The sequence below is a fragment of the Dendrobates tinctorius genome, unplaced genomic scaffold (assembly GCF_039654945.1).
Source record: "Dendrobates tinctorius isolate UK_male_01 unplaced genomic scaffold, ASM3965494v1 ptg000213l, whole genome shotgun sequence".
Classification (NCBI taxonomy): Eukaryota; Metazoa; Chordata; class Amphibia; order Anura; family Dendrobatidae; genus Dendrobates; species Dendrobates tinctorius.
Genome location: NW_027361880.1, coordinates 7,156,585 through 7,184,450, shown reverse-complemented (window position 1 = coordinate 7,184,450; position 27,866 = coordinate 7,156,585). Strand labels below are relative to the sequence as shown.

General features: G+C 47.3%; 1 protein-coding gene across 3 annotated transcripts in view; it reads left to right on the top strand.

Annotated features, from left to right (window-relative positions):
• Positions 1 to 27,866, top strand: part of SEC14L2 (SEC14 like lipid binding 2) — an 81,363-nt gene that overhangs the window by 40,999 nt on the left and 12,498 nt on the right. For all 3 annotated transcript variants that reach the window (XM_073554813.1, XM_073554814.1, XM_073554812.1), the window contains 3 exons: positions 24 to 107; positions 5,112 to 5,218; positions 5,749 to 5,888. In XM_073554813.1, the coding sequence (XP_073410914.1) occupies positions 24 to 107; positions 5,112 to 5,218; positions 5,749 to 5,888 (331 nt within the window). The remainder of the gene's footprint in view (positions 1 to 23; positions 108 to 5,111; positions 5,219 to 5,748; positions 5,889 to 27,866) is intronic.

Below are 27,866 nucleotides of genomic sequence, written 5' to 3'. Positions count from 1 at the left end.
ACTTTCTTATTTACCCACTGCAGCTCCTAAACTTTTCCCAGTGGCATATAACCTTGTTAAACACTTTTTGAGTGAAGACACCAGGAGGAAGATCATTGTGGTAGGAGGTAGGTAATTGGGGTGCTTTTGTGTTGTAAGTCCAAAAAAAAGAGTTTTAAACTCATCTGGAAATATCACATACAAGTAGGGAAGCGGAATATTACCGTCACGGGTTTAACGCGACAGAGAGGAGCTAGAAGACCGCAGCGTTTGATTTCTCTTACTCCTGCACTGGTTAGAAGCAATTCACCTTCATATTAAATGGTGCAAATTTCTTTTAGCAGTGCAGGAGTTAATCTGATCATTTGAGAGCTCTTGGTAGATTTCCTGTTGAGAGCTCCTGGAGCATTTGGGATCTCAGCTGTGCACTGTTAGCCACTCCCATCTATATAATCTAGACCCTGGCTAGCACTCATTGTCAGAGATAGCTTATGCTGAATGGCTGGAGCGTGTTGGTGGTTATTATTGGAGAAGGCATTTGGTGGATTTATCTGTGACTGTTGCTAGGTTTTGGTGTGTGTGTTAGTTCTCTTTCTTCTCCTACTTTGGTTTATCCTCATCCTCCTCTCCCTTGGGCATTCCTCTGTTGTATGTGTGAGTATATTTGTATGTGTGGTATTTTTTGTTACCCCTGTTCGTATTGCCTTGTTAGTCTGGTTGGTGTATTACAGTACGCTACGACTCCCCTGTTCCCTTGGTGAGGGAAGGATACAGAGTGAGGGCCGATTCAGGAACTAGGGCAAGTATGTGTCTCCAGCGTCTTCACCATTAGAATTAATCTGGGGAACAGAGCAAGCGTGTCCCTAGCCTTAGGAACAGGGAAGGAGCCCCTGATCCCGGGACACCCGATAACAGAGTCGTGACAATTACCATGTGCATGTGATAGTGGGTTAGCGGATACTGCAACTGTGCCCATGATCTTTGCTACTGGAGAGAGTCTGTCAATCACAGGCAATCTGATGCTTGTGAGAGAAGGATTGATTTTGTTTTTTTTTTTTCTGACGCTCTCCACCATGTACATGGTTCAAACAAAGTTGGCGATCACTGGTAGGTGCCGATCCTGCTGGTAATTGCAGCCAATATGGAGGAAGAAAAGGATTCTGTCCGGAACATCCATCCAATAAGATAAAACTAAATGTAATTGCGTGGACATAAAAACTATTAAATCAAAAAGCTGATGAGTTTCTGGTGCACTCAGGCGCCCTTAGTCATAGAATATCTAAGTAAATCAAAATTACAGGAGATTATATACATACATACATACATACAGTACATGCTGGGAATAATACCCTCATAATATACCTGAACTGCACATATACGAAGCAGATTTAGTAGACATAGAATAAATCATTTTCTATAGTTGGTACCGTGGAGGTATTTCGTATCTAATTGTAAGATCCTAAAGCCTTTGTGCAACACAAGATGTTTCTGCCAATCACTTCCACGTACTAGGTGGGTAACCCTTTCAATACCATAGCAAGAAAATTGTGACATGTCTCCCCTGTGGACCTCGGTAAATATTTTTACCACACCTGAGTACCCACCATTGTTGCTGTGTTCAGCATTTCATTTCCTAGTTGTGCAGCCTATATACCTTAAGTTACATGTGCAGGATTCTATACAATACACTATATGATTGGAATCACAGTTTATGAAAGATTTTATATTATACTCTACACCCTGTGGCAACGAAAAGAATTGTTTTCTATGGATGGCAAAAGCACAGACATTGCACCTGCTGACTGCGCATTTATAAAAACCCTTGATCGAAAGCCATGGGGAAATTGGTTGTGGTTGTTGTACCTTGCAGGGTGATAACATATTGCCTAGCGAATGACCTCCCTCTATAATCGTAGGTAAGGTATTGTCCTGATTGACAATGGGTAGGTATTTTAAAATGATATCCTCTATTTCATTGAATTGCGTGCTATATGCTGTTGAGAACGTCCCCATTGGATGAACGCAGCTTGTGTCCCTTTGTGTCATTAGTGTTTGTTAGCTGTGATTGGTTCCCAGCATATATATATATATATATATATATATATATATATATATATATATATATATATATATATATATAGCCTGTTATTTTGATTTACTTAGAGATCCTATGACTAAGGGCACTAGACATAGGTCAGTTTCTATTTTAATAGTTTTTAAGTCCACACAATAAAATTTAGTTTTATGTTACCTGGATGGATGTGCCAGACAGAATCCTTTTCTTCCTCCAAATCTGATGCTTGTATAAATGTTGAAGTCTCGCAAAACCTACTATAAAATTATTTTTTAAATTTTAAAGTAAAAGACAATAAATATATTTTATTTATTAAAAGTTCACACAAATAATATATGCATATTTGTTATCAGCATCCTCATAATAGCTGTGCAGTAACATAATGACATAATTTAAAGGCAATGTCCCATTTTGGACATTTATGGCATATATCTAATGACCAATCCCCCATCTCACACCACCAGGAATGGAGAGGGTGGCATACATGTTCAGATCTTTTTTCATTCACTTGAATGGGATTTTCCAAAATTGCTGACTATTGCCGTGAAACTTACTTTTGCAGAAGGTATAGAAATGTAACGCTTAAAAAAAAAAATAAATGCAAATCATCCCGCAAAAAATAAGGCTTCAATAAAAAACAGTCATAATAACACGATGACAATAGTAAAAGTTATTATCTGTGAAATGTGGGGAGACAAAAGAGAAATATTCTTGTGGTCTTCACATGAAAATACCGTTCTACATTACTCAATATAAAAAAATGTAATACCAATAAAGAAAAATTATGGAATAATGGAAATCACAGGATTGATAGACATGTTATTGATATGAAAATGATGACCCAATTAATAAAAAAAATTTAACATCTAGATTTATTCAGAATCAAGTATGAGCACCATGTACAGAAATGCGTGTGCATACACGCCTTGGCATTGTCACAACTCTGTCAGGTGTCCTGGGACCAGGGGCACCTTCCCTGTCCCTAACACTAGAGGGTGCCCTAGCTCGCCCTGTTTCCCAGATTACTTCTGATGGTGAAGACGCCGGTGCCGAAAATAAAAATATAAAACATACAAAAATACACACACAAATTACAGAGGAATGCACCGGGGAGTAGAAGATGGGGGTAAACTAAAGTTGGAGAAGAAAGGGAATTATCACACACTCAAAACCTAGCAACAGTCACAGATAAATCCACCAAACTCCTACTCCAATAACCACCAACCACAACCTCCAGCCATGCAGCATAAGCCCTCTCTAACAATGAGTGCTAGCCAGGACCCAGTTTATATAGGAGATGGGCCTGGCTAACAGTGCACAGCTGAGAGCCTAAATGCTCCAGGACCTCTCAACTGCCCAGATTAACCCCTGCACTGACAAAAACTACACTGTTTTATATGAAGGTTAAGTGCTTCTAACCAGTGCAGGAGTAGGAAAAATGAGACATTGCCATCTTCTGGATCCTCTCTATCATGGTAAACCCATGACAGTCATGCTATCAATGCAGTTATTGATGGTTGAGGAATGTTAGGACCATACTTGGGCACACAAATCATCAAAATCCGCTGCTGGCAGCTCCTTTTGCAATTGCTGACCAATCATGTCCCTGATATGCATGATGCTCTGGAAACAAGTGAAGAGACTATACAGGTCATGGTAGCAAGATGAAGCTACTCACAGTAGAATGAGCAACATTCGACCAGGTGTTGTGTTGTAAAATAGCTCCTGGAACACTTTTGAAGAAATGGACATACCGCTGGTTCCTCAACTAAAAACGTAATCAGTTTAACTCCGAGCAGTTATTGTGTTCGGAAAATAAACTAAAGGGGTTAAGCTACCATACATTTTGTTACCCCACACCATATTCGTAGGAGTGGTACCAGTGTGACATTCCCATGTGGTTTACAGACCAATCTGCTGCTATCATTGCAACAGAGACTAATGTGGGTATTAGCAATGGAGGCTGGATAGAGGTCTAACTTTTTTTTAGATATATCTTGCATTTCTTCACCACGATGGCTTTTAGGGCTCACTCACACTAGTGAGCAGCATCCGATGATTTTCTCATGCGAAAAAATCGGATGCTATATGCAAATGACCCTCAGCACAAACTCTGCTGTGAGTGTAAACCGAGTGTCATTTGACAATGATCTGATTCTCTCGCTTGTGAGAATCGGATCACAGGTTCGGAGAAGATGGAGAACTTAATGTCTCCGTCTTCTTCATTCTGTGAGTCGGTGTACATCAGACTGCACTGGGATCATATACATCCAATGTTTTACACGCACCTATAGATTTGTATGGGTGCTCACCATCCGATATACGCTGCCAATCACAGCATGCAGCATTTTTTTTTTCTCATGTCGACTCGGCATGAGAAAATAAAGACTAGTCGGCACTGCTCCCTAGAACATCGGATACCACTCGTCCGAGTTGTACTCTGGCTACCCGCCAGTGTGGGCGAGCCCGTAATTGTAGTGAGTGGCATGAGGTCAGGTGATCAGTCGTGGAACCAGTGGTACGGCCATTTATCCAAAAGTGTCCCTGAAGACGTTTTTAACATGACAATGCCAGGCTGCATGGTGCTCTTGCTACTGTGAGCAGCCTGTGTGTTCCAGTGATGCAACCATGGCCTGCAGCTTTTCCAGCATTGTCTCACATTGAGTACATCTGGGACATCATTGGTCAGGAATTGCAAAGGGAGCTGCCAGCAGTGGATCTTAAAGGGAATCTGTCACTTCATTTTGGCGCGGTATTTAAATGACCTGGGTCAGGTCCAATGGGCGATGTTTCGGGTCCTTTACTCCAACCCTCCTTTGCCGCTGTCCGCAATATTTCTGGCAATTTCCGTACTTGGTCCCCATATTACACGCGTGCGCATTGCAATCTGGACTCGCACATGCACAGTATGCTTTGCCCATCTGCGGGCAAAGCCGAAAAGCATTAGTGCACATGTGCCGGTGAACTATGTCCCGGAAGTATTTAGCTGTTTACAATATCTGTTATTGTTATTATTTATTGACAATAAATGTCAGCTAATACATTATATATTATGCAGACAACTGGAAAGAAGTTCTTCAGAAATACATTCCAGCAAATGAAATCCCCAAGTACTATGGAGGAACCCTAGAAGACCCAGATGGTGATCCAAAATGTAAATCCAAGGTACTGAGGCAACAAGATAGAAAAGCAACATATAATTTTGATGCATCACAAACTGTTGTTGTTAATAAGTGCAACCATTTTATAGATCAAAGATAAAATAGATATATTCTACATAGAAATATGGTAACAAGTTGATACCCTGAATGTGTAGAAACAACAAGTTGAACTGATGCTTAGATCGCCATGTGGTGCCTTGTTCCTCCTAACCTTCAGATAACTCATTTAACAATGTGGGAACAAGCTGGGTAGTCCTTCTTGAGTTATCCAGAACTTACATATTGGTGATCTATCCAACATCCCCAACGATCACCTACGTGCAGCTCTTGCTGCGGCCTGATGTACAAAGCTAGAACTGCACTGCTTAGTACACTGTAGTGGCCTTTCTTAATTCTTGCAGCTAAGCTCCCATTGAACTGATTGGGAGCTGACCTGCCACAACCCCTATAAGCCTGATGTAGGCAAGAATATGAATTTATAATAATGATCTGACTTATTATTTTGTTATATAATCCTGACAATTGTTTTTTCAGATAAATTATGGCGGAGACATCCCTAAATCCTACTATTTGCGGGACCAAGTTCAACAGAATTACGACCAAACTACAAATATCAACAGGGGCTCCAGTCATCAAATGGAGTACGAGATTCTGTTCCCAGGCTGTGTACTCAGGTAAGCCATTGAGGCCGTTATTTTCATTATCATTCAGAGTTGTATAGCAATATTTAGCAGGAGCTTAGAAAAAAATAATCTTATACTGACAGAAAGTTCTCATACTGTTCATACAAGAAATGTTAAGAAGTGGATCATTCTGACTGCTCAGATTGGTGGGTGACACCACTGGATCATTGGAAACTGTTTTAATTTTTATTTCAGAAATCAATAGTTCATATGAAATAATTAACTTTGTAATATATCTTATCAGAAAAATCTGCTTCTTTCTTTTAATGGACTGATCTTTCAATCTCAATTTAAAGGTAAAATCCGTATTCACGACACATTTTCCCATTACTGAGAAAGGAGATGAATGATAGTTGCTATTAATAAGATTCTGTGAAGAAGTGGATGGAGATGAGCTAGAAGTAGGCAAAGACATTCTGCTGCAAGTTCTCCTGAAACAATAGTTACATTTAAACTTTAGATCTATGATAAAAAAAGTTAAACTGTTATCATAGATCTAAAGTTTAAATGTAACTATTGTTTCAGGAGAACTTGCAGCAGAATGCCTGTGTCTGCCTCTAGCTGTTCCCTCCTCCTCTCCTCTTCATGGAATCTTATAATAATAATCTTAATTTATTTAGCACCAACATATTCCACAGCACTTTGCAATTCAACAGTTCATATACAACAGTCATAAGTAACAACGTTGAAGGTAATACAATAATTAAAGCAAAATAATGACGACCCTGCTCATAAGAGCTTACAATCTACAATGAGGTGGAGGAGACACAAAGTACAGGGGCTTATTTACACTAATGGTCCAGCCATCTTAACCCCTTTCCGACGTCAGGGGTAATAGTACGCTGACGTTGGACTCCCTCCTTTTGATGTGGGCTCCGGCGGTAAGCACACATCTTTCCCTGGACATGTCAGTGGTTTTGAACAGCTGACATGTGCCCGGAATAGCCGCGGGTGGAATCGCGATCCACCTGCAGCTGTTATACCGTTAAATGCCGCTGTCAAACACTGACCGTGGAATTTAACTCGTGCTTCCGACCTTCGTCCCAGAAATCCATGGTCCGGTGACCCACGTCACGTGACCGTGGGTCACCGGTTCGTAGGCCTGACAACCAGAGGTCTCCTGGAGATCTCTATGGTTGTCACTGCCGGCTTTCTGTGAGCGCTACCCGGTGGTCGGCACTTATAGCAAGTGAGTAATTCTACTACATAGAGGCGATCTGGTCTGTAGCAGATCCGATCAGATCCCATGGAGACTATTGAAGCTTGCCAAAAGTAAAAAAAAATGTTTTTAAAAATATAAAAGTTCAAATCTCACCCCCCTTTCGCCCCATTCAAAATAAAACTATAAAAAAACAGATACACATATTTGGCATCGTCGCGTTCAGAATCGCCCAATAATAAAAAAAAGGATTAACCTGATCGCTAAACAGCGTAGCAAGAAAAAAAGTCAAAATGCCAGAATTGCATTTTTTTTGGTTGCCACGACATTGCATTAAAATGCAGTAACGGGCCATCAAAAGGTCGTATCTGCACCGTGGTATCATTAAAAACGTCAGCTCGGCACGCAAAAAATAAGCCCTCAGCCAGCCTGAGATCACGAAAAAATGGAGACGCTACGGGTATGGGAAAATGGCACTATTTTCTTTATCGCCTTATTGGGGGACACAGATTACCATGGGTGTATGCTGCTACTGCTAGGAGGCTGACACTTTGCAAAACAAGAAATTTAGCTCCTCCCCGGCAGTATACACCCACCGACAGGCACCAAGCACCTCAGTTTGTGCTTAGTGTCTGTAGGAGGCGGACCGGGATCTCCCAGATCCGCAGTTAATAATTCCTTTTTTTTCCTTTAGGGTTTTAGTCGAACTTTTTAATCTTTTCTCATTTATCTTTCAGGTTCTCCGTCGGGAAACGGGGTGTAGCAATCACCCTGATTTCCCCTATCAGGAGGCTGAGCGAGCAGTGTGGTATCACCCACATCGCAACTCTCAGGACTGCATGCAGGACTTTCTCCCTATCACCTTCTGGTGATATGGGCTGTGGACAGGTGGCTCGTCCTTGCCAAATCCCCCTCCTCACCCCTCTCTCGGGACAGGGCTGAGAGGAAGACGGCGGTCGCAAGAGGTTTATGCCGTCTTCTGCAGAATGTGGGTACAGAGGACCCTACCCAGCGGCTTGCCTTCTCCCCGTGGGTCCCTGTGGTCATCCTCTTCAGGGACGTCAGGTAAGTGCCTGTACGATCCCTTCAGCCCCGCATTATCCTCACAGATTCATCGGCACAGCACTGCAGGTCTCCCGGTGTTTAAATCTCCCACCCTTTTTCCCCATGCTGTTCGCGCGCGCACACGGCCGCTCGCCTCTCTCTCTATTCCCTGCACTATCAGGGCCACTCAGGACAATGCTCCCACTGTTCAACACAGCAGCAAATCTACCAGCGGTACCTTGATATCGGCGGTTCATCTACTCTCCATAGGTCAGGCACGGGGCTGCTGCGTCCGTCGTCACTTTCACTTTCGCTTCAGCTTTCTCAGCGCGCTCCCTCTCTGAGCGCGCTTTTTTCTTCGCGCCTGTACTAGCCCATCACAGGGCTTCTTTCTCTTTGATAAGCCAGCCCACCTCTTTACCGCGCCCTCCCCCAACGCTTTTATCCAATCGCGCCTCAGCCGCTAGGCTCCGCCCCCCCGCTTCCATCATCAGGCATTTCCTGGGTTTTCACTTCTCTTCCCGCACTGCATGGGGGACACTTCAGCGTTTATGCTGCTCGCCTGAATCTCGGTAGGCTCTGCTCTAAGGCAAGAAAATTGGCTCCCTTCTGCAGTTCTTCCCTCATTCCTGCGGCCATTCAGCGCAGTTTACTTATGCCCAACCCTTCAGGGGATCTCTGCTTCAGGCCCACCGAAACTCATTACGCCTGAGCGCGCTGTAAAAAGAAGTGGGCACCGGGTCACTCGTCCCCCTTCTGCCCGTCCTGCAGTCCTCCAACTATGTTTTCGTGGATGCTTGGCTGTCTGTTGTCGACGACGCTTGGGTCAGAGAAATCGTCACATCCGGATACAAGATCGAATTTGCTTCCCCCCCGAACAGACGTTTTTTCCTGTCTCGGCCTCCGAGACAGCGGTCCCAGATTCCGGAGTTCCTTCAGGCCATTTCCTCCCTTCTTTCCACCGGAGTGATTGCTCCCGTCCCCCCAAACGAACGGTTTTCAGGGTTCTACTCAAATCTCTTCATAGTCAGGAAGAAAGAAGGCTCCCTTCATCCAATTCTGGACCTCAAATTGCTCAATCGCCACGTGAAGATTCTTTATTTCAAAATGGAGTCTCTTCGGTCGGTGATAGCCTCCATGGAACCCGGGGAATTCCTCTGCTCTGTGGACATACGGGACGCCTATCTGCACATTCCGGTTTGTGTGCAACATCAGAAATATCTTCGATTTGCGATTCAGGGAGATCACTATCAGTTCACGGCTCTTCCCTTTGGCCTAGCTTCTGCTCCCCATGTTTTCACAAAGGTGATGGCGACCGTCATGGCCATCCTTTGCTCCAGAGGGATCCTCATCATCCCTTATCTGGACGATCTTTTGATCAAGGACTCGTCCCGTCAGGACTGCCTTCAGAGTCTTCAGATAACCCTGGACATTCACTGCCGCCTCGTTTGGCTAGTCAACAAGGAGAAGTCCATTCTGATCCCCACTCAGTGTCTGACCTTTCTGGGCATGGAATTCGACACTAATCTAGCCCGGGTTTTTCTTCCAAGGGAAAAATTTGCGGCTCTTTCCAAGGGCATCAGAAACGGCCAACTCCCATTCCCATTCGGTTCTGCATGAAGGTTCTGGGGAAGATGGTGGCTTCCATGGAAGCAGTGCCCTTTGCACAATTTCATCTTCGCCCCCTACAGCTGTCTCTGCTTTCAGCCTGGGACAAGACCATGATGTCCTTGGACCGTCCCATTCTCCTCCCTCTCAGAGTGAGGCAATCCCTCACTTGGTGGTCACTGCCAGCGTCAGTTCTCCAAGGGAGGTCCTTCCTTCCGCCTCAGTGGCAAGTCATCACCACCGATGCCAGCCTTCTAGGATGGGGAGCCGTGTTCCATTAGAAAGCGGCCCAAGGACGCTGGAATCCACAGGAAGCTCTTCTCCCTATCAATCTTCTGGAGATCAGAGCAATCTTCCTGGCCCTTCTTCACTGGCAGCCTCTCCTCTCCGGCAATCCGGTCCGTATTCAGTCGGACAACGCCATGGCTGTGGCGTACATAAACCACCAGGGGGGCACGCACAGCAAGCAAGTGTCAGAAGTGGCCAAGATACTCCGCTGGGCAGAACGTTACGTTCCGGCAATCTCCGCCGTTCACATTCCAGGGGTGGAAAATTGGGCAGCCGACTTTCTGAGTCGTCAAGGCCTAGCGTCAGGCGAATGAAGACTGTGGGGTGAAGGGAACAATCAGATATGCCACGGTTGGGGCACCCCGGACGTCGATCTCTTGGCATCTCGGATGAACCACAAAGTTTCGTAGCCAGGTCCAGGGACCCTCTAGCCATCGCATGCGACGCTCTAGTAATTCCGTGGTCCCAGTTCCAACTTCCTTATCTGTTCCCGCCTCTGGCCTTGATCCCACGAGTGGTCAAAAAGATAAAATCGGAAGGCGTACCAGTGATTCTAGTCACTCCAGATTGGCCAAGACGACCTTGGTGCGCAGAACTGGTGAACATACTCGCGGACGTTCCCTGGAAACTTCCAGTCCGTACAGATCTTCTCTCGCAAGGCCCCCTTTACCACGAGAATTCTCAGTCTCTGAGTTTAACGGCATGGCCATTGAGGCCGCGATCCTGAGAGAATCAGGTTTGTCCAACCAGGTGATTCAGACTATGATCAGAGCCAGAAAACCAGCCTCTTCCCGCATTTACCATAGGTACTGGAAGGCTTTTTTCCATTGGTGCGATGATAAAGTCTTTCCAATGTCCTTCTCCATTCCATCTATACTTGGTTTTCTCCAGTCTGGCTTAGATGCGGGGCTGTCCCTCAGTACCCTCAGGGCCAGGTCTCCGCGCTTCCTTACCGCAGGTCAAAACCTTTCTCCAAGGGGTCGCCCATGTGGCTCCTCCTCATCATTCGCCGATAGACCCGTGGGATCTCAATCTCGTCCTTAGCGCTCTCCAGAAGGCGCCGTTCGAGCCTATCCAGGACATTCCTTTGTCCCTTCTCTCGTGGAAGGTAACCTTTTTGATTGCCAGTACATCCATCAGAAGAGTTTCTGAGTTGGCGGCCTTGTCATGTCGTTCCCCTTACCTGATTCTCCATCAGGATAAGGTCGTCCTCAGGCCCGTTCCTTCTTTTCTTCCAAAGGTGGTATCCTCTTTCATCAATGAGGATAACGTTCTCCCATCTTTTGTCCTGCTCCTTCTTACCCTCTTGAGAAGTCTCTCCACGAACTGGACGTTGTTAGAGCCCTGCGTGTCTATCTCGCCAGGACCTCTTCTTTTCGTTAGTCCGATTCCTTGCTGGTCATCTGAAGGTCGCCGGAAAGGGCTTCCGGCATCCAAATCCACGATCGCTCGCTGGATTCGTTCTACCATTCTGGAAGCGTACCGACTTCAGGAAAAACGGCCCCCTCCAGGAGTAAGAGCTCACTCCACCCGGGCTGTGGCGGCTTCGTGGGCAGTTCGTCACCAGGCTTCGGCCTTGCAAATTTGCAGGGCCGGAACCTGGTCGTCCTTGCACACCTTTGCGAGGTTCTACAGGGTTCATACCCAGGCCTCATCTGATGCAGTTGTTGGTAGGAAGGTTCTGCAGGCGGCGGTGGCTCACCGGCCGACCTAAGCCTTTCCGCTTCTTTCGTTCCTTATTGCTGTTCCCACCCTTGGGACTGCTTTGGAACGTCCCATGGTAATCTGTGTCCCCCAATAAGGCGATAAAGAAAGATGGATTTTTGGTTCTTACCGTAAAATCTCTTTCTTGGAGCCTTCATTGGGGGACACAGCATCCTCCTTGTTTAAGTTGTACCGTGTTGGGTCTTAGAGTCCCTTGTTGGGTTGGTACATATGTTTAGAGTTTTCTCGTTGCTTCTCCTACTGCTTTCTCACCAACTGAGGTGCTTGGTGCCTGTCGGTGGGTGTATACTGCCGGGGAGGAGCTAAATTTCTTGTTTTGCATAGTGTCAGCCTCCTAGCAGCAGCAGCATACACCCATGGTAATCTGTGTCCCCCAATGAAGGCTCCAAGAAAGAGATTTTACGGTAAGAACCAAAAATCCATCTTTTTTTTTTTTTTTGTTTAACAAAGTTTGAAAAATTTTTTTTCCACCACTTAGGGCCCCGTCACACATAGCGATGCACCAGTGATATTACCTTGTCAGGATCGCTTGTGTGTCGCTACATGATAGCTGGTGAGCTGCCAAACAGGCAGCTTCACCAGCGATCAGTGACAGGAGGGTAACAAGCGACGCACGTCGCTTAGTTACCCACTGTGTACCTTAGTTACCAGCGCGCTGGTGCAGGGAGCTGGTAACCAAGGTACACATCGGGTTTCTAAGCAGCGCGCGGCACTTAGAAACCCGATGTTTATCTTGGTTATCAGCTCCCTGCACCAGCGCGCTGGTAACTAAGGTACACATCGGGTTTCTAAGTGCTGTGCGCCACTTAGAAACGCAACGTTTACCTTAGTTACCAGCGCGCTGATCGCTGGTCTCCCGCCTGTCACACGCAGTGATGCGTGCTGGCCAGCGGGAGACCAGTGATCAAAAAAATGTCCTGGCCATTCCAGGATGATCAGCGATAACCGGCAGGGGGGCCGGTCGCTGGTCAGTGTCACAAAACTTGTGACTCAGCAGCGATCTCGCTATCGAGATCTCTATGTGTGACGGGGGCTTTAGATAAAAAACAAATGTGGGATTGCACTTTTATTTTGCAATTTCACCGCACTTGGAATTTTTTTCCTGTTTCCTAGTACATGACATGGTAAAACCAATGGTGTCGTTCAAAAGTACAACTCGTTCTGCAAAAAACAAGCTCTCACACGGCCATATTGATGGCAAAATAAAAAAGTTATGGCTCTGAAAAGAAGGGGAGCAAAAAACAAAACCGAAAAAAGCTAAACAAGCTAGTCACCAGCCAATATTTGTAGTTCTTTTGGGTGTGGTGGAGTTTGATGGCGGATTATGTTCAGAGAGATAGTGAATTGGCTATATATAAAAGGACTTTGATTAGGGAACCTGATTAACTGCCATAATCAAATGTGTTTTTAGGAGCGCCTAAAACTGTATAAGTTGTGGTTAGTCCTAATTTCTTGGGGTAGAGCATTCCAGAGGATTGGCTCAACATGGGGGGAGTCTTGGAGCCAGAAGTGGGAGGTACAGATTAGTGTGGATGTTAGCCGAAAGTCACGGAGCATAACGAGCGGGTAGGCCGATAAACAGAAATGAAGGAGGAGATGTAGGGGGTGCTGCACTGTGGAGAGCTTTGTGGGTGAGAACAAGCCATTTAAATTGGATCCTGTAATGTATGGGCAGCCAGTGCAATGACTGGCACAGAGCGGAGGTGTCCGAGAAACTGACCCTGGTGGCTGCATTAAGGATAGACTGGAGAGGGGAAAGTCAAGTGAGGGGGAGCCAAGTTAATAGAGAATTACCGCAGTCAAGGAGGGAGTGGCTCAGGGCAACATTGAGGGTTTTTGTTGTTTCCATGGTGTGAAAGGATGTTCTTTTGGTGCAAGTGACAAGAGCCGGCAAGAGATTGTATATAGGAGGTGAAGGGAAGATTAGTGTCCAACATAACACCCAGATAGCGAGCCTGATGCCAGGGCGTTATTATGGTGCCACACATAGAGAGGGAGATGTCAGCTTTAGGGAGGTTGTTAGACATCGGGAGCAAAAGAAGTTCGGTTTTGGAAAGGTTGAGTTTCAGGTAGAGAGCAGACATGATGTTGGAAACTTCGAACAGTCACTAGTGTTCTGTAGTACAGCGGGGGTAAGGTTAGAAGATGACATTTATAGTTGTGTGTCATTATCATAAAGATGGTACTGAAAGCCAAATATGTTGATGGTCTGTCCAATCGGGGCCGTGTAGAGGGAGAAGAGAAGAGGGCCAAGGACTGAAACCTGATGGACATCAGTAGTGACAGGAAGAGGAGAAGAAATGGAGCCAGCAAATTATATAGTGAAGGAACAGTAAGAAAGATAGGAAGAAAACCAGCATAGAGCAGTGTCCTTTATGCCTATTGATTGGAGCATAAAGAGTAGGAGGTGGTGGTCAACAGTGTCGAAAGCTGCAGAGAGGTCGAGAAGAATGAGCAGAGAGTGGTCACCGTTTTATTTTGCAGTCAACAGGTCATTGGTCACTTTGATTAGTGCAGTTTCTTTAAGAGTGTAGGGAGCGGATGCCAGACTGTGATGGATCTAGGAGAGAGTGAGTGGAGAGGTTGCGGGTAAGGCAGGAGTAGACCAGGGGCTCCAAGAGTTTAGAGATGAAGGGGAGATTGGAGACTGGTCTGTAGTTATTTGTGCAGGATTAGTCGAGAGAGGGATTTTTGTAATAATGTAGTAATGATAGAGTGTTTGAAGGAGCTGGGGAAAATAAAAGAGGACAGGGAGAGATTGAAGATTTTAGTTAAATGAGTAGTAGTAACGACTGGAGATGTGAAGGAATGGGGTCAGTAGTGCATGTAGTAAGATGAGAAGAAGACAGGAGCCTGGAGCCTTTTTCTTCTGTGACAGGGTCAAATGTGGAGAGTGAGCCAGAGTGTCACGACTGCGACCGCGGCCCAGCCGACGCCTCCATGTCGACCGTCCACGACGACATGGGGCGAGCGTCTCAGGTGGGGACGGAATGTGGACCCTCTGGACCACATAGTCACCTCAACCTACCCAGACTAGGGATGGGCAGCAAGCAGGGTCTGTGGCAGCTGAGCATGTGGACGAGGTGTCAGAACTACATGACACCGCACAACTTCAGGTATGAAGAATAGCTTAGTTACTCACCGATAACGGTGTTTCTCGGAACCCATGACAGCACCACGGAGAGAGGGGATCCGCCCTTCAGAGACAGGAACCTACAGAAAAAGGGCGGTACCTCTCCTCCGCCTTCAGTTGGTTACAGAGCATCAGAGGGTCTCCAGGTTAGTTAGACAACAGAAATACATACACAATATTATAATACTGCTTACTTATCAAAGCACCGTGCCTAAACGGAAACACTCTACTAACAATAACACGTGCTCACCATACTCGTGAAGGGGAGGGGAATAAGCGGGTGCTGTCATGGGTTCCGAGAAACACCGTTATCGGTGAGTAACTAAGCTATTCTCTCTCACCCATGACAGCACCACGGAGAGAATTTCAGAGATTGGTAGCTTAGGGAGGGACCACCGCCTGAAGGACCCTTCTCCCGAAGGTCAGGTCAGATGTAGAGGCTAGATCTAATCTATAGTGCCTAAAAAAGGTCGAAGGTGATGACCAGGTGGCCGCCTTACAGAGTTGTTCTATTGATACCTCAGATCTTTCAGCCCATGAGGTCGCCATTGCCCTTGTGGAATGAGCTCTCAGCCCTTCTGGGATGGTATTCCCGCTGGATGAATATGCCAGGGCAATCGCATCCCTTATCCACCTTGCCAGGGTACTCTTGGATGCTTTGAGCCCCTTCTGAGGACCCTGGAAACATACAAAGAGAGAGCCTTCCTTCCTACACTTTTTGGTGGCCTCTAAGTACTGTACTAGGCACCTTTAACATCTAAAGTGTGGAACTTTTCTTCCCCCTTATTTTTTGGATTTGGGCAGAAGGAAGGAAGGACTACCTCCTGGGACCTGTGAAAATGTGATGACACTTTGGGCAAATAGGCTGGGTCAGGTTTTAAGATAACTCTATCCTCTAGAATTTTTGTGAAAGGAGGCCCTGCTGGGGGCGTGGCCTGGACCTCATGTAGGGAGGACGTGGAGTGAGAGAGCTCCTGCCCGGATCCGACAATAAATCCTGATTACCGGCACTGCTGACGAGTCCCACTGACCTGGAGGGCTGCAATATCTCCCTGGGCGTTTAGACAGCGGAGGATCCTTGGGCCATGTCGAACCGCAGCAGTAAAAAAGATAAGGAGACGCCGGGGCGCGCCTCTGCTACATCCAGGATGGCACCAGCAAACAACAAGTCGGCTGGTAGTGGAGCGATGGGAGCTGCTGGCAGGCTGGAACGATATGCAAGGGTGCCTCCTGCTGCTGCTCGATCGCCCAGTGCACAGACTGAGGCAGACGCTGGATGCAGCGTGGAGCTGGAGGATCATCTCTCCAGGGAGGGAACAGTGAGTAAACTGGGCCCCCCTTCAGCCCAACATGTGCAGACACAGGGGCCTGTGCTGGAGGAGGAAGGAGTGGGGGATGGGGAGCAGCCGGAGTCTGTGACTGCTGAGCCCACACTGGGAGAAATCCTCGCAGCAATTAACTCCTGCAATACCACACTGGCCACTCTAAGTAATCAAATGGAGATTGTCACCAAGGACATGGCCTGTATTAAACAAGAGCTGCGGGGGGTGACTGCCAGGGTGGGGGAACTGGAGGAGCGTGTTGGTGCGACGGAGGATAAATTGCCACCAATAACACGGGAGCTGGGAAAAGCCACGCAAAATATTACAATACTGCTGAACAAGGTGGATGATTTAGAGAACCGCTCCCGTAGAAGTAATCTGCGACTGGTGGGGGTTCCGGAGAGGACGGAGGGGACTGACTCACTTGGCTTTTTTGAAAAATGGCTAATGGACACCTTTGGTAAAGATGTTTTGTCCCCATTCTTTACTATTGAGAGAGCACACAGGGTCCCTACGCGTGCCCCCCCGCCGGGAGCACACCCGCGTCCCATCTTGCTTAAGCTCCTACACTTTAAAGATAGAGATGCTATCCTGCGCAGATCCAGAGACATTAAGGAACTTGCTATTAATGGGAGGAAAGTCTCCATTTTCCCTGATTTTTCCCTGGAGGTGCAGCGTAAAAGGGCGCAATTTATTGAGATTAAAAAACGCCTACGTGACTTACAGGTGACATATTCCATGATGTACCCTGCTAGACTGCGGATTGATGTGAATGGAGAAACGCACTTTTTTGATACGGCGGGAATGGCGCTGTCCTGGCTGGATATTAATGAGAGGTCCATGAGGAGGAAGAATACTTGAAATTCTCCCTTTTTTCGCCACCAGGTGTTGTTACTCCTTTTTGTCTAGGACGCTATGCTGGTATAATTACTACTGTTCATTCCATTTCGGATTCAGGGCGGGAGCTGACCGGATTGCTGTGGACACTCGTTACAGTGACAAGCTGTGGACCCTTCTCCCTGCATGGACTCTGGGCGAGTTTTCTAGCCCTGATTCTCTCTATTTGAGAGAAATGTGCAAGTTACACTTGTGTTTGGGGGTAGGGGCGCTGTGCACTGGTGTGCAGTGCTCCCTCTCCCTCCTTTGTTTTTTTCGTTTGTTGTTTTATTCCCTAATTGTTCTGTGGGATGTGATGTGCGTCAGCCGTGTCGCCCAATTCATTGTACTGAGGGATGGTGGAGATTGCCTCTCTCCCTCGGGAGTGGAGTATGTTCCGATTTCTCATTTTTTAGTCTGCTCTTATGGCAATATCACTTAATATTGTAGCGTGGAATGTTAGGGGGCTCGGGGATGCAAATAAGAGATGTGCTATATTTACTAATATGCAGAAATTTCTCCCGGCTATCCTGTGTATGTCTGAGACCCACATGGTGAAAGATAATATTCATTGGCTAAGAAAGGGATGGGTTTCACATGAATATCATTCCACGTACTCGACCCATGCGCGGGGTGTCAGTGTGCTGGTGCACAGGTCCATCCCCTTCTCATGTACTAAATCAGTGGTTGACCCTGGGGGCAGATTTGTATGTTTGCTTTGCACGTTATACGGTATACAATTTATTTTGGTTGCCATATACATCCCCCCGCCCTATTCAGTCGAACCAGTAAAAAGAATCTTGTCTATTTTGGGTTCCTTTCCCCCTGCGCCGACTCTTCTAATAGGAGATTTTAATACATATTTGCATCCCTATTTGGATAAGTTGCATTCGGGAAACATATCAGAGGATGCAGCCTCAACCTCATTTGCTAGAACGTTAGTGGAGCTGGGTATGGTAGATCTTTGGCGTGTCCAAAACCCCACAGCCAGACAGTTTTCCTGCTACTCTAGCTCCCACCACGCTATGTCACGGATAGACCTGGCCATTGGGAATACACTCATGACCCCATATGTACGAGGGGTGGCCTACCTGCCTAGAAGTGTATCTGATCACTCGCCGCTACATGTCACACTTTCATGGGGACACCCCCTCACCCTATCTAGACCTATCTGGAAGCTTAATCCCTTCTGGATCCAGCTTATAGGGGGATCTTTGCATGATGCCATTCTAGAATATTTTCAACTTAATGAGTACTCTGCATCATCACACATAGTCTGGGATTCCATGAAAGCCTATGTCAGGGGCTTATATATTAGAGAAATATGCACACGGAAAAGCCAAAATAGACGCTACACCCAGAGTCTGATCCAGGAGGTGTCTGTTGCGGAGGCTGCGGTGATACTCAACCCGACAGAGGAAACTAAAAAAGCTTTGGAGAAGGCACAGGGGTCGCTCAGGGAAAACCTCATGTCGGCGGCAGCAAATAAACGTTATTTCCTCAAACAAAAATATTTTATAGAGGGGGAGGGAGTAGGACATTTATTGGCCACGGTCATTAGAGCACAGGACGGATCTTCATATATCAATAGGCTAAAAACGGACTCGGGTGGTCCTGTGACAGACAGTGCGGACATAGTGAGTGAGATAAGGAGGTATTATATGCGACTATACACATCAGATTGCAGTCTCACGGAGACTGAGATTGAGCAGTACCTGGATGCTCTCTCTCTCCCTGCATTGGCTGATAGCGATAGGGATTCATTGGATCGGGACATCCTGTTGGAGGAGTTGGAGGAGGCGCTTGGTCAGATGCAAAATGAAAAGGCTCCAGGAATGGATGGCCTGCCTGGCGAGTTTTACAAAACCTATGCACCCTTACTGCTACCTAAGCTACTTAAGGTATTTGAAGAGGCTGAAAGGCAGAGGGTCCTCCCGCCATCTATGAGGGAAGCTTTGATAGTTTTAATATTAAAGCCCGGAAAGGATCCAGAGGTTCCGGATTCATATCGCCCGATTTCCCTATTATCAACAGATGTTAAATTATTGGCCAAGGTACTCGCCAATAGGATGTCCCGAGTTATCTCATCTGTTATACAGAAGGATCAGACGGGATTTATCCCAGGCAGAGCCACATCTATGAACCTTAGGAAACTATACTTGGGGATTCAACATAGTTCTGGGGAGTTGGGGGGAAGAGCAATTTTGTCCTTAGACGCCGCTAAGGCGTTCGATAGTTTGGAGTGGGGTTTTTTGTGGGCGGTACTTCGGAAAATGGGCTTTGGACACAGATTTATAAATTGGGTGAGGCTGTTGTATGGCTCGCTGGTGGCGAAGGTTGGGGCTAATGGCAGGGTCTCTGAGTCTTTTCCTCTTGGGAGAGGTACTAGACAGGGGTGCCCGCTCTCGCCCTTGCTATTTGCTACTGCGGTGGAGCCATTGGCAGTTGCAATTCGGAAGTCCAGAGAAATAATGGGATTCAGATGTGGAACTGTGGAGTTGAGGATATCATTGTACGCGGATGATTTACTTCTATATTTAGATAAGGTACATTCCTCGATTTTGCCGGCAATGGAGGTCATTCGAGAATTTGGGCTGAGGTCTGGTCTTCGGATTAATTGGTCCAAATCAGCTTTAATGCCGATAGACCCTCTCCCGGCGGATTTCTCAGATTTGCAGATACCGGTCCCTGTAGTTCGGAGGTTTAAGTATCTGGGTATAATTGTTAGTCCTGCCCCGAAGGATTTTCGGGCTCTGAATCTGGAGCCCCTGTTGCAGCGATTTAGAGCAAAAGTACATACTTGGTGTCGCCTGCCGTTGTCGAATATTGGTAGATCTAACTTAATCAAAATGGTAATGATGCCACAATTATTATATTTGATACATAATTCTCCGGTGTGGATCTGTAGGGACTTTTTTGCAAAAATAAATACATTATTCCGGGAATTAATTTGGAAGAAAAAACAGGCTAGGATTCGCTTGGAGATACTGCAGCGAGGGAAGGAGGAGGGAGGATTGGCGGTGCCAAACCCATTCATATACTTTATAGCCTCCCAGATGCAACATCTTAAGGGTTGGGGTAGAGACGGGGCGTGTGACAATGGTGGTGATATTGTGAGGGAAGGATCGGTATGGAATTATCCAGGGTGCCGGTTGGAGGTGGGAAGACGGCAGATAAATGGGGCACGATACCCCACGTTGGCTATGATTTTCAAGGTGTGGGATAGGGGTAAGTCTCTTTTGAAGATAAATGGGCCTACGGAATTGTGGCCATTGTGGCGAAATCCGGATTTGCAAGAGATCAAAAAGCTGGTGGGGTTCGGAAGATGGGAAGATAAAGGGATTTATCTGGTGTCACAAATTTTGCAAAATAATACTCTTAAGAGTTTTGAACAATTGAGAACAGAATTTCACCTCCCGCACGTCTTCTTTTATCAGTACTTACAGCTAAGACATGCATTGGAAAAACAGAGAAGGACAAATCCGGTGATAGTGACACATAATCAAACACTACATATGCTACTTACATCTGAGTCTTCTAGGGGACTTATCTCTGAATTATATAAAAGATTATTACCTGCCCATCTGGAGACATATCCACTGACTGCTGCTAAGAATAAGTGGGAACGGGACGTTGGCCCCCTGACGGAGGACCAGTGGTCCGATATTCTAGAACAGGTCCCTAAAATGGCGGTTTCTGAGTGCCAGCGGCTTTCGCAAATATATCTCATTCACAGGGTATATAAAACACCCAGCTTATTATTTAAAATGGGACTTAGGCCCAATACACAATGTGTTAGGTGTGGGCAGGATGATGCCCACTTGATGCATGTTATGTGGGAGTACGGGCACATTGGGGATTTCTGGAGGCAGACCCTGGGACTCATAGCCCAAGTATACCATATCACAATACGACCGTCACCTCGTCTATGTTTGTTGAATTTGTGGGAGGAGGGGGTTGACCCGGACTCTGCAGTGGCCCTGGGAATAGCACGCATCCTGTATCAGGCAAGAAAGATACTTGCATATCATTGGTTGGATCCTATGCCACCAACATTGTCAGAGCTTAAAAATAAACTAAATAATGTCATCAGATTGGAAAGGGGGGCTTATTTAAAAAGAAATGCATTAAGAAAGTTTTACAAAATTTGGCAGCCATGGATGGAGTCACCGGGTATCCCCTCGGGCGCACTGGTACGGGATGCGATGTTGGACCAGTTGCTGTTGTGCTTGCGATGAGGGGATGCTTGGGGGGTGAAAATAAAGTCTAGTGCCCTTTGTGGCGAAGTAGATTTTGAGTGGCGCGGTGGGAGGGAGCTGGGGTGGATTGGACCTGATATCCGTGGGGGGCGGGGGGGGGCCAAATATGATGCGGAGTGGCGCGGCTGGCGGGGATGGTTTTCCCGCTGAAATGAGGCACTGATGTATAATTTTGATTTTTGTTTATTTGTGGAGCCATGTTGTTTATAGGCTCAATTTTATGCAAATATCTGTGTTTTGAGATTTCTTCTTTTTATTTATTCTTACACAGGAAGAGTTTTACCCTTTAAATAATATCTGCTCTCAATGTAAATTTTACTAGCTATATAAGATGTCATATTCTTTCTGTATTGATTCCTGAATGTTTAATAAAAAAGATCTGATTCAAAAAGAAAGGAGGCCCTGCTGACAAGGCTTGAATATCGCTCACTCTTCGGGCTGATGTTAGTGCCACCAGAAGCACCGTTTTAAGAGATAGGATTTTTAGGGGTGCCGAGTGAATTGGTTAAAACGGAGGGCCTGTCAGTGTTGAAAGTACAAGATTCAGGTCCCATGATGGTAATCTTTGACTGGCTATTGGCCTCGATCTGGTTGCGGCTTTAATAAACCGTGCTACCCAGGGGTCACCTGCCACATCATGGTTATAGAGGGCGCCTAATGCCGCTATTTGTACTTTTAATGTGTTGACCGCCAGACCCTGTTCCAGGCCCACTTGTAGGAATTCTAGGATCTTATCAATCTGAACCCCGTCCTGAACCTTTGCCCTAGAGGTGGATAGAAATTTTTTCCATATTCTACCATAAGCGCTCATTGTAACCGGTTTCCTACTCTTTTGTAGTGTAGTTATCAGGTTTTCTGAAAAACCCCTGTCCCTCATCAGTGCCCTCTCAAATTCCATGCTGTTAAATGGAGGTTCGGTGCCTGTGGATGTAGCACTGGGCCCTGCGATAGCAGGTCCGGGAGATCCGGTAGGACCCATGGGTCGGTTACTGAGAGCATTCTTAGCCAGGAAAACCAGGTTCTTTTGGGCCAGAAGGGGGCTATCAGTATCATTCTTGCCCTGTCCTGCCTGACTTTCTTTAGGACTGCTGGAATGAGCATGATTGGGGGAAAGGCATATGTTAGATTCTGTGTCCATGGGAGCATAAATGCGTCCAGAGTTAGAGGATTCCCCCTGGGATCTAGGGAGCAGAAGGCGTCTACTTTTTTATTTTTGAAGTCGGCGAACAGATCCACGTCTGGGGTCCCCCACATTTTTACAATCTGCCGAAAAATGGACTGCTTTAGTACCCATTCCCCCTGTCGCAATTGGGTGCGGCTCAGAAAGTCTGCCCTTTGATTCTCTGTACCGCGGATGTCTAGGGCTGTCAGAGATAATAGGTTTGCCTCCGCTAGTTTGAGGATTTTGGCGGATGTGTCCATTAGGGTTCGGGACCTGGTTCCCCCCTGGTGGTTTATATAGGCCACTGTGACCCGATTGTCCGAAAGGATACGGACATGGTGGTTCTGGAGTAGGGGTAGGAAGTGTGTTAGGGCATAGCCTACTGCTAGAAGCTCCTTTTGATTTGAGGAGGCTCTTAATTCTTGATTTCCCCATTCGCTCTGAGTCACCTCGTTGTTCATGTGCGCTCCCCATCCTGTGGGACTGGCATCTGTTGTCACTACGTGTGTTATCTTTGGTGCCCAGGGGATCCCCTTGGACAGGTTCTCCTGGTTTCCCCACCAAGCTAGGGAATGAATAGTGCTTGAATTTAGGGTAATGCGACCCTCTAGGTGTCCCCCTACTACTGCCTGGTTGGCCAGTACGTCCCACTGGAGATTTCTCGTGTGTAACTGAGCCCATTGAACTGCTGGTAGGCAGGCAGATAGTGAACCCAATAGTGACATGGCCTTCCTTAGTGTCATGGAGGGATTTTGGATTGCTCTTGCTGTAATTTAAGCGATCTTCTCCTTTTTGTGGTTTGGGAGGCGACACTCCTGAATGCTTGAGTCTAGTGTTAGGCCCAAGAATTCTTGTACCCTGCTGGGCTCCAATCTTGATTTTTTTAGATTTAGAAGCCAGCCCAGGTCTTGTAGAGTGTTCATCACCCTGTCTCTCTGTTCCCTGCATTTTTGAGCCGAGCTGCCCGCTATTAGGAAATCGTCTAGATACGGGATTATTATTATATCTTGTTCCCTTATATGAGCCATCATTTCCGCTACTATTTTGGTGAATACTCGCGGGGCTATCGATATTCCGAACGGCAGGGCTCTGTACTGAAATTCTTTGACCTTGCCTTTTATTGAGACGGCTAACCTCAGATACTTCCTGGAGTCTTTGTGGATAGGGACGTGATAATAAGCGTCGCTGAGGTCCAACACAGTCATGTAGCAATTTGGGAACAGGACTTTGGTGGTAGATTTGATCGACTCCATTTTGAAGCTCTGGTTCTTGACGTATTTGTTTAGGTTTCTCAGATTTATAATTGTACGAAAGGTGCCGTCTGGTTTGGTCACTAGAAAAAGAGGGGAGTAGAACCCTCTGCCCATATCCTGCAGGGGGACCTCCTGGAGGACTCCTTTTTTTTCTAGGCCTAGAACCTCGCTTTCTAGCGCTTCCTGTTCTCGCATGCTGGATCTCAGCGGCGTTGTTACATATTTTTGAGGCGGGAGAGAGAAAAAGTTTATCCTTAGGCCCTCCTGGATTAGGTTTATTATCCAGGGGTTTGTTGAAATTCTCCTCCAGGCTGGAAGGAAAAAGGATAGCCTTCCTCCCACCCTTGGCGTACTGTCACTTGGAGGGCTTTTTGTCCCGGGGAGAGTTATTAAAGAAGAAGCCTCTATCTCTTCTTTTATCATCCCACTTTTGTTCCCTTGGTGGTCTTCTCTGAAAAAACCTCCTATTCCGAAAGGGTCTTTTAAATGCCGTTGGCCCTAAATTTGGGAATCCTTTTTTCTTGTCCCCTGCTTTCTGGAGGATGTCATCTAACGTTTCCCCAAAAAGGAATTTTCCTTCACAGGGGATGGAGCATAATTTCATTCTGGTCTGAAGGTCCCCTGGCCAACTTTTAAGCCATAGTGTCCTTCGGGCCACGTTTGAAAGTGCTGCTGTTTTGGACGACAGTCTGACTGAATCGGCCGATGAGTCTGCTAGGAATGCAGCCGCTCCCCTTATTACTGGGATAGAATCTAGAATTTTATCTCTAGGTGTCCCTTCCCTCAGCTGTTTCTCAAGTTGGTCCACCCATACCATTAGGGCTCTTGAGGTACATGTCGCCGCTATCGCTGGCCTGAGGTTACCGCCTGCAGACTCCCAAGCCCCCTTTAGAAAGGTATCTGCCTTCTTATCTAGGGGGTCCCTGAGGGTGCCCATGTCCTCAAAGGGAAGGGCGAATTTCTTTGAGGCTTTAGCGACTGCCACATCGAGTTTCGGGGCTCTGTCCCAAGACGTGGATGCCTCCTCCTCAAAGAGATATTTCCTTTTAAGGGAAGGGACTGTAGTATTTTTCCTGTCTGGCTTGTCCCATTCCCTTTTGATTAGACCCTTGACGATTTCGTTTAGCGGAAATACTCTCCGTTTTTTCTGGCCTAGCCCCCCGAACATTATGTCCTGGACTGTCTTATCCGGCCTCGGGTCCAATACCCCCAAGGTAGACCTTACAGCTTTCACCAGTTTGTCTACCTCTTCTAGGGGAAAACAATGGCGACCTCCTGTTTCCTCGTCTGAGGATGAGGAGCCGGATTCTGAGGATTTAGTCGAGATTTCTCCTGATGTGGAAGAGTCTGACTGGGAGGTTTCTACCGTGTCTTTTTTCCTCGTTTTATCCTTATGTTTAAGGGATTCAAGGGCGCTCTGGACCTCTGATTTAATTGCGGGCCTTAGGTCAGATGCGAAATCCGGAGTCTCCTGACAAACAATCTCTTTTGTACAGGACTCGCAAAGTTTTTTCTCCCATGATACCGGTAGGGGTTTAGCGCAAGTGGGACATTCCCTGTTCTTCTTTTTAGCCTTCTTCTTTCCCTAATAAGGGAGAGGGATTACATTACAAGGGTGACATTCACGAAGATCACTTACCCCAAAAAAAGGCGCACGGCTGCAGGTACCGGTTCGGGAGATGGAGTCAGGTCCTGTATAGGCTGATCTCCTGGTGGCGTTCTGCTCCTCGCTGCTGACGTGCTACGCCGCGTGGAGTGACTGCTGGAACGGCACTTTGTGTTTCGTTCCTTTTGTCGGTGGTGGTGTTGGTGGTGGTGGTGCAGCTGCTGCTGCTGTTTCAGCTGCTGCCTCTGCTCCTGTTGCTGGTCGCTATCCTCCATTGTTAGGATCGCTTCCAGCCAGGAGTTTCTGCACCTCACCTTTTTTAAACTTGGCGCCGCGTGACGTCACCGCTCCCCCTGCACGCGCTGGTCGGGAAGCGCGCTCCTGCGCATGCGCCCGGTTCCGGGACCCGGAAGTCGTTGGTCTACTTCCGGGGCAGCGGCCATCTTGGTACTCTCCGTACCATGGCGCTGCCCACGCTCCACTGTGTCCCGCTGAGCCTCCTTTCCGGAGCGGCTACTCCGGCGTCTCTCCCCCCCCCCGCTCACTCGGCAGCCCGCATCGGCCCCGGAGGTGGCGGCTTCGGGCACCGCACCTGCCGCGACAGGGGCCTCCCCGCTGCCGGTACCCGGACAGGCCGGCCCCGGACTCCTCACAGGTACGCCGTACTGTGGGTCCCCCCGTCAGGGACAGGAACCCAACTGAAGGCGGAGGAGAGGTACCGCCCTTTTTCTGTAGGTTCCTGTCCCTGAAGGGCGGATCCCCTCTCTCCGTGGTGCTGTCATGGGTGAGAGAGAAACAAAGTTTACTTGAAGACAAACACAGTACATAAACAGAACATAATGCCAGGCTCCTAATTCCGCACATCAGGGAAGGGTACACGTCTCAGAATAACAGACGAAGGCAGGAGGACATCATGGGTTGATGCAGTCCAGGGTTATCTGGCACGGACATACTAGGATGGCCTCTCTCAGGTTTCAAGCGTAGCACAGGCTCAGCAGGAGAACATCAGACACCGACCTCGTACAGACTTCAGACAATAGCAGGGGTCATCACGGGTTGATGCAGTCCAAGGTCATCTGGCACGGGCATATCAGGACGGCCTCTCTCAAGCTCAGGCATAGCACTGGCTCAGCAGGAGAACATCAGACTCCAACCCAGGACAGACGTCATCACAGGGTGGACCTCTGGGAACTGGCGGAAAATCAGGACTCAGGCAGGACAGGAACAGGAACCCCGGCATGGCAACACAGGTCATCGGCTGGTTAGATCCAGGCAGAGCCGTCACCGGGAAACAAGGCTGGAGACTCCCCAGGAACACAGGCGGGACTGACTCTGGAACACAGGCTGGACCACCAGGACTACGGACCAGACATCTGGACATCAGGAACACGGGCTGGACATCAGGAACACGGGCTGGACATCAGGACATCAGGTCTCAGACAGGACACCAGGCGGACATCAGGTCTCAGGCAGGACATCAGGACTCGGATCTCAGATAGAACATCAGAACACTGGCATCGGACTCCGGACATCTGGCAACCATCGACAGGCTCCTGTCATCAGGCTGCGGTCATCAGGCTCTGGACATCTGGCAGCGATCGGCAGGCTCCAAACATCAGGCAGGGAAGGATAGGATCCGGACATCTGGCAGCGTGTTATGATTGAGTCACCGTAGGAGGCAAAAACAGAAAAGCTAGCTAAGTCCAGAAAACCAGAGAAGTTGGCAGCTATCGGATTGCAGACCCCTGAACCTATCAACACAACTAGCAGTAGCCATGGGGGGTTCCTACGATGCCCTAGACCCCTCGATCACAGCCGGAGAAATAGCTAGGCCTAAAGAAAGAAAGGGGAAAACTAAACTGCCCCAGAGCAGACCCCAAAGCAATAGGCAGCCCCCAACATATAATGACGGTGAAGCAAGATGAAAACACTAACACAGGCAGAAAGATAGACTGAGCAAAGACGGGGCCCAATCTAGCTAGATAGAAAAGGACAGGAAGGCTGCTGTCTGCAATCCGTGAAAAACCCTATGAAAAATAAGAGCCAACAGACTGACAGTGAAAAAGGCCCTGAAGACACTAGGCTTCAAAAAAGCTATGTCAGTACTGAGGAATATTCTGAAGACAGAGCTACAGGCAAAAGGAGATTCAGCTCACCCCAACAGGGAATGGCAGAATCCAGAAAAGCAAGGAAAACAAAATACTAATGCAAACAGGCAAAGCAGAAAAACTTAGCTTAGAGGAGCAGGAATCAGACTGGTGTCCTAGAAGTCCACAGAGAAATCACCCGCAGGGCAGAAGGGCGTCGGCAGCCTTATATCCAGTCCGTGAATCCACTCAGCCAGTCATCCTCATCAGGTTCAGGTGCCTGATAATCAAGCTCATTACCTTCCTTCACCAGAATAGGGAGTTCACCATACCTCAGTGACGAAGGGGAAAATGAACTCACAACAGCAGCTGACATCAGGCACAGCACATCTGGAAGTTGTCGTCAGACACCGGACATCGGGCCGTGGTCATCAGGCTCCAGACGAG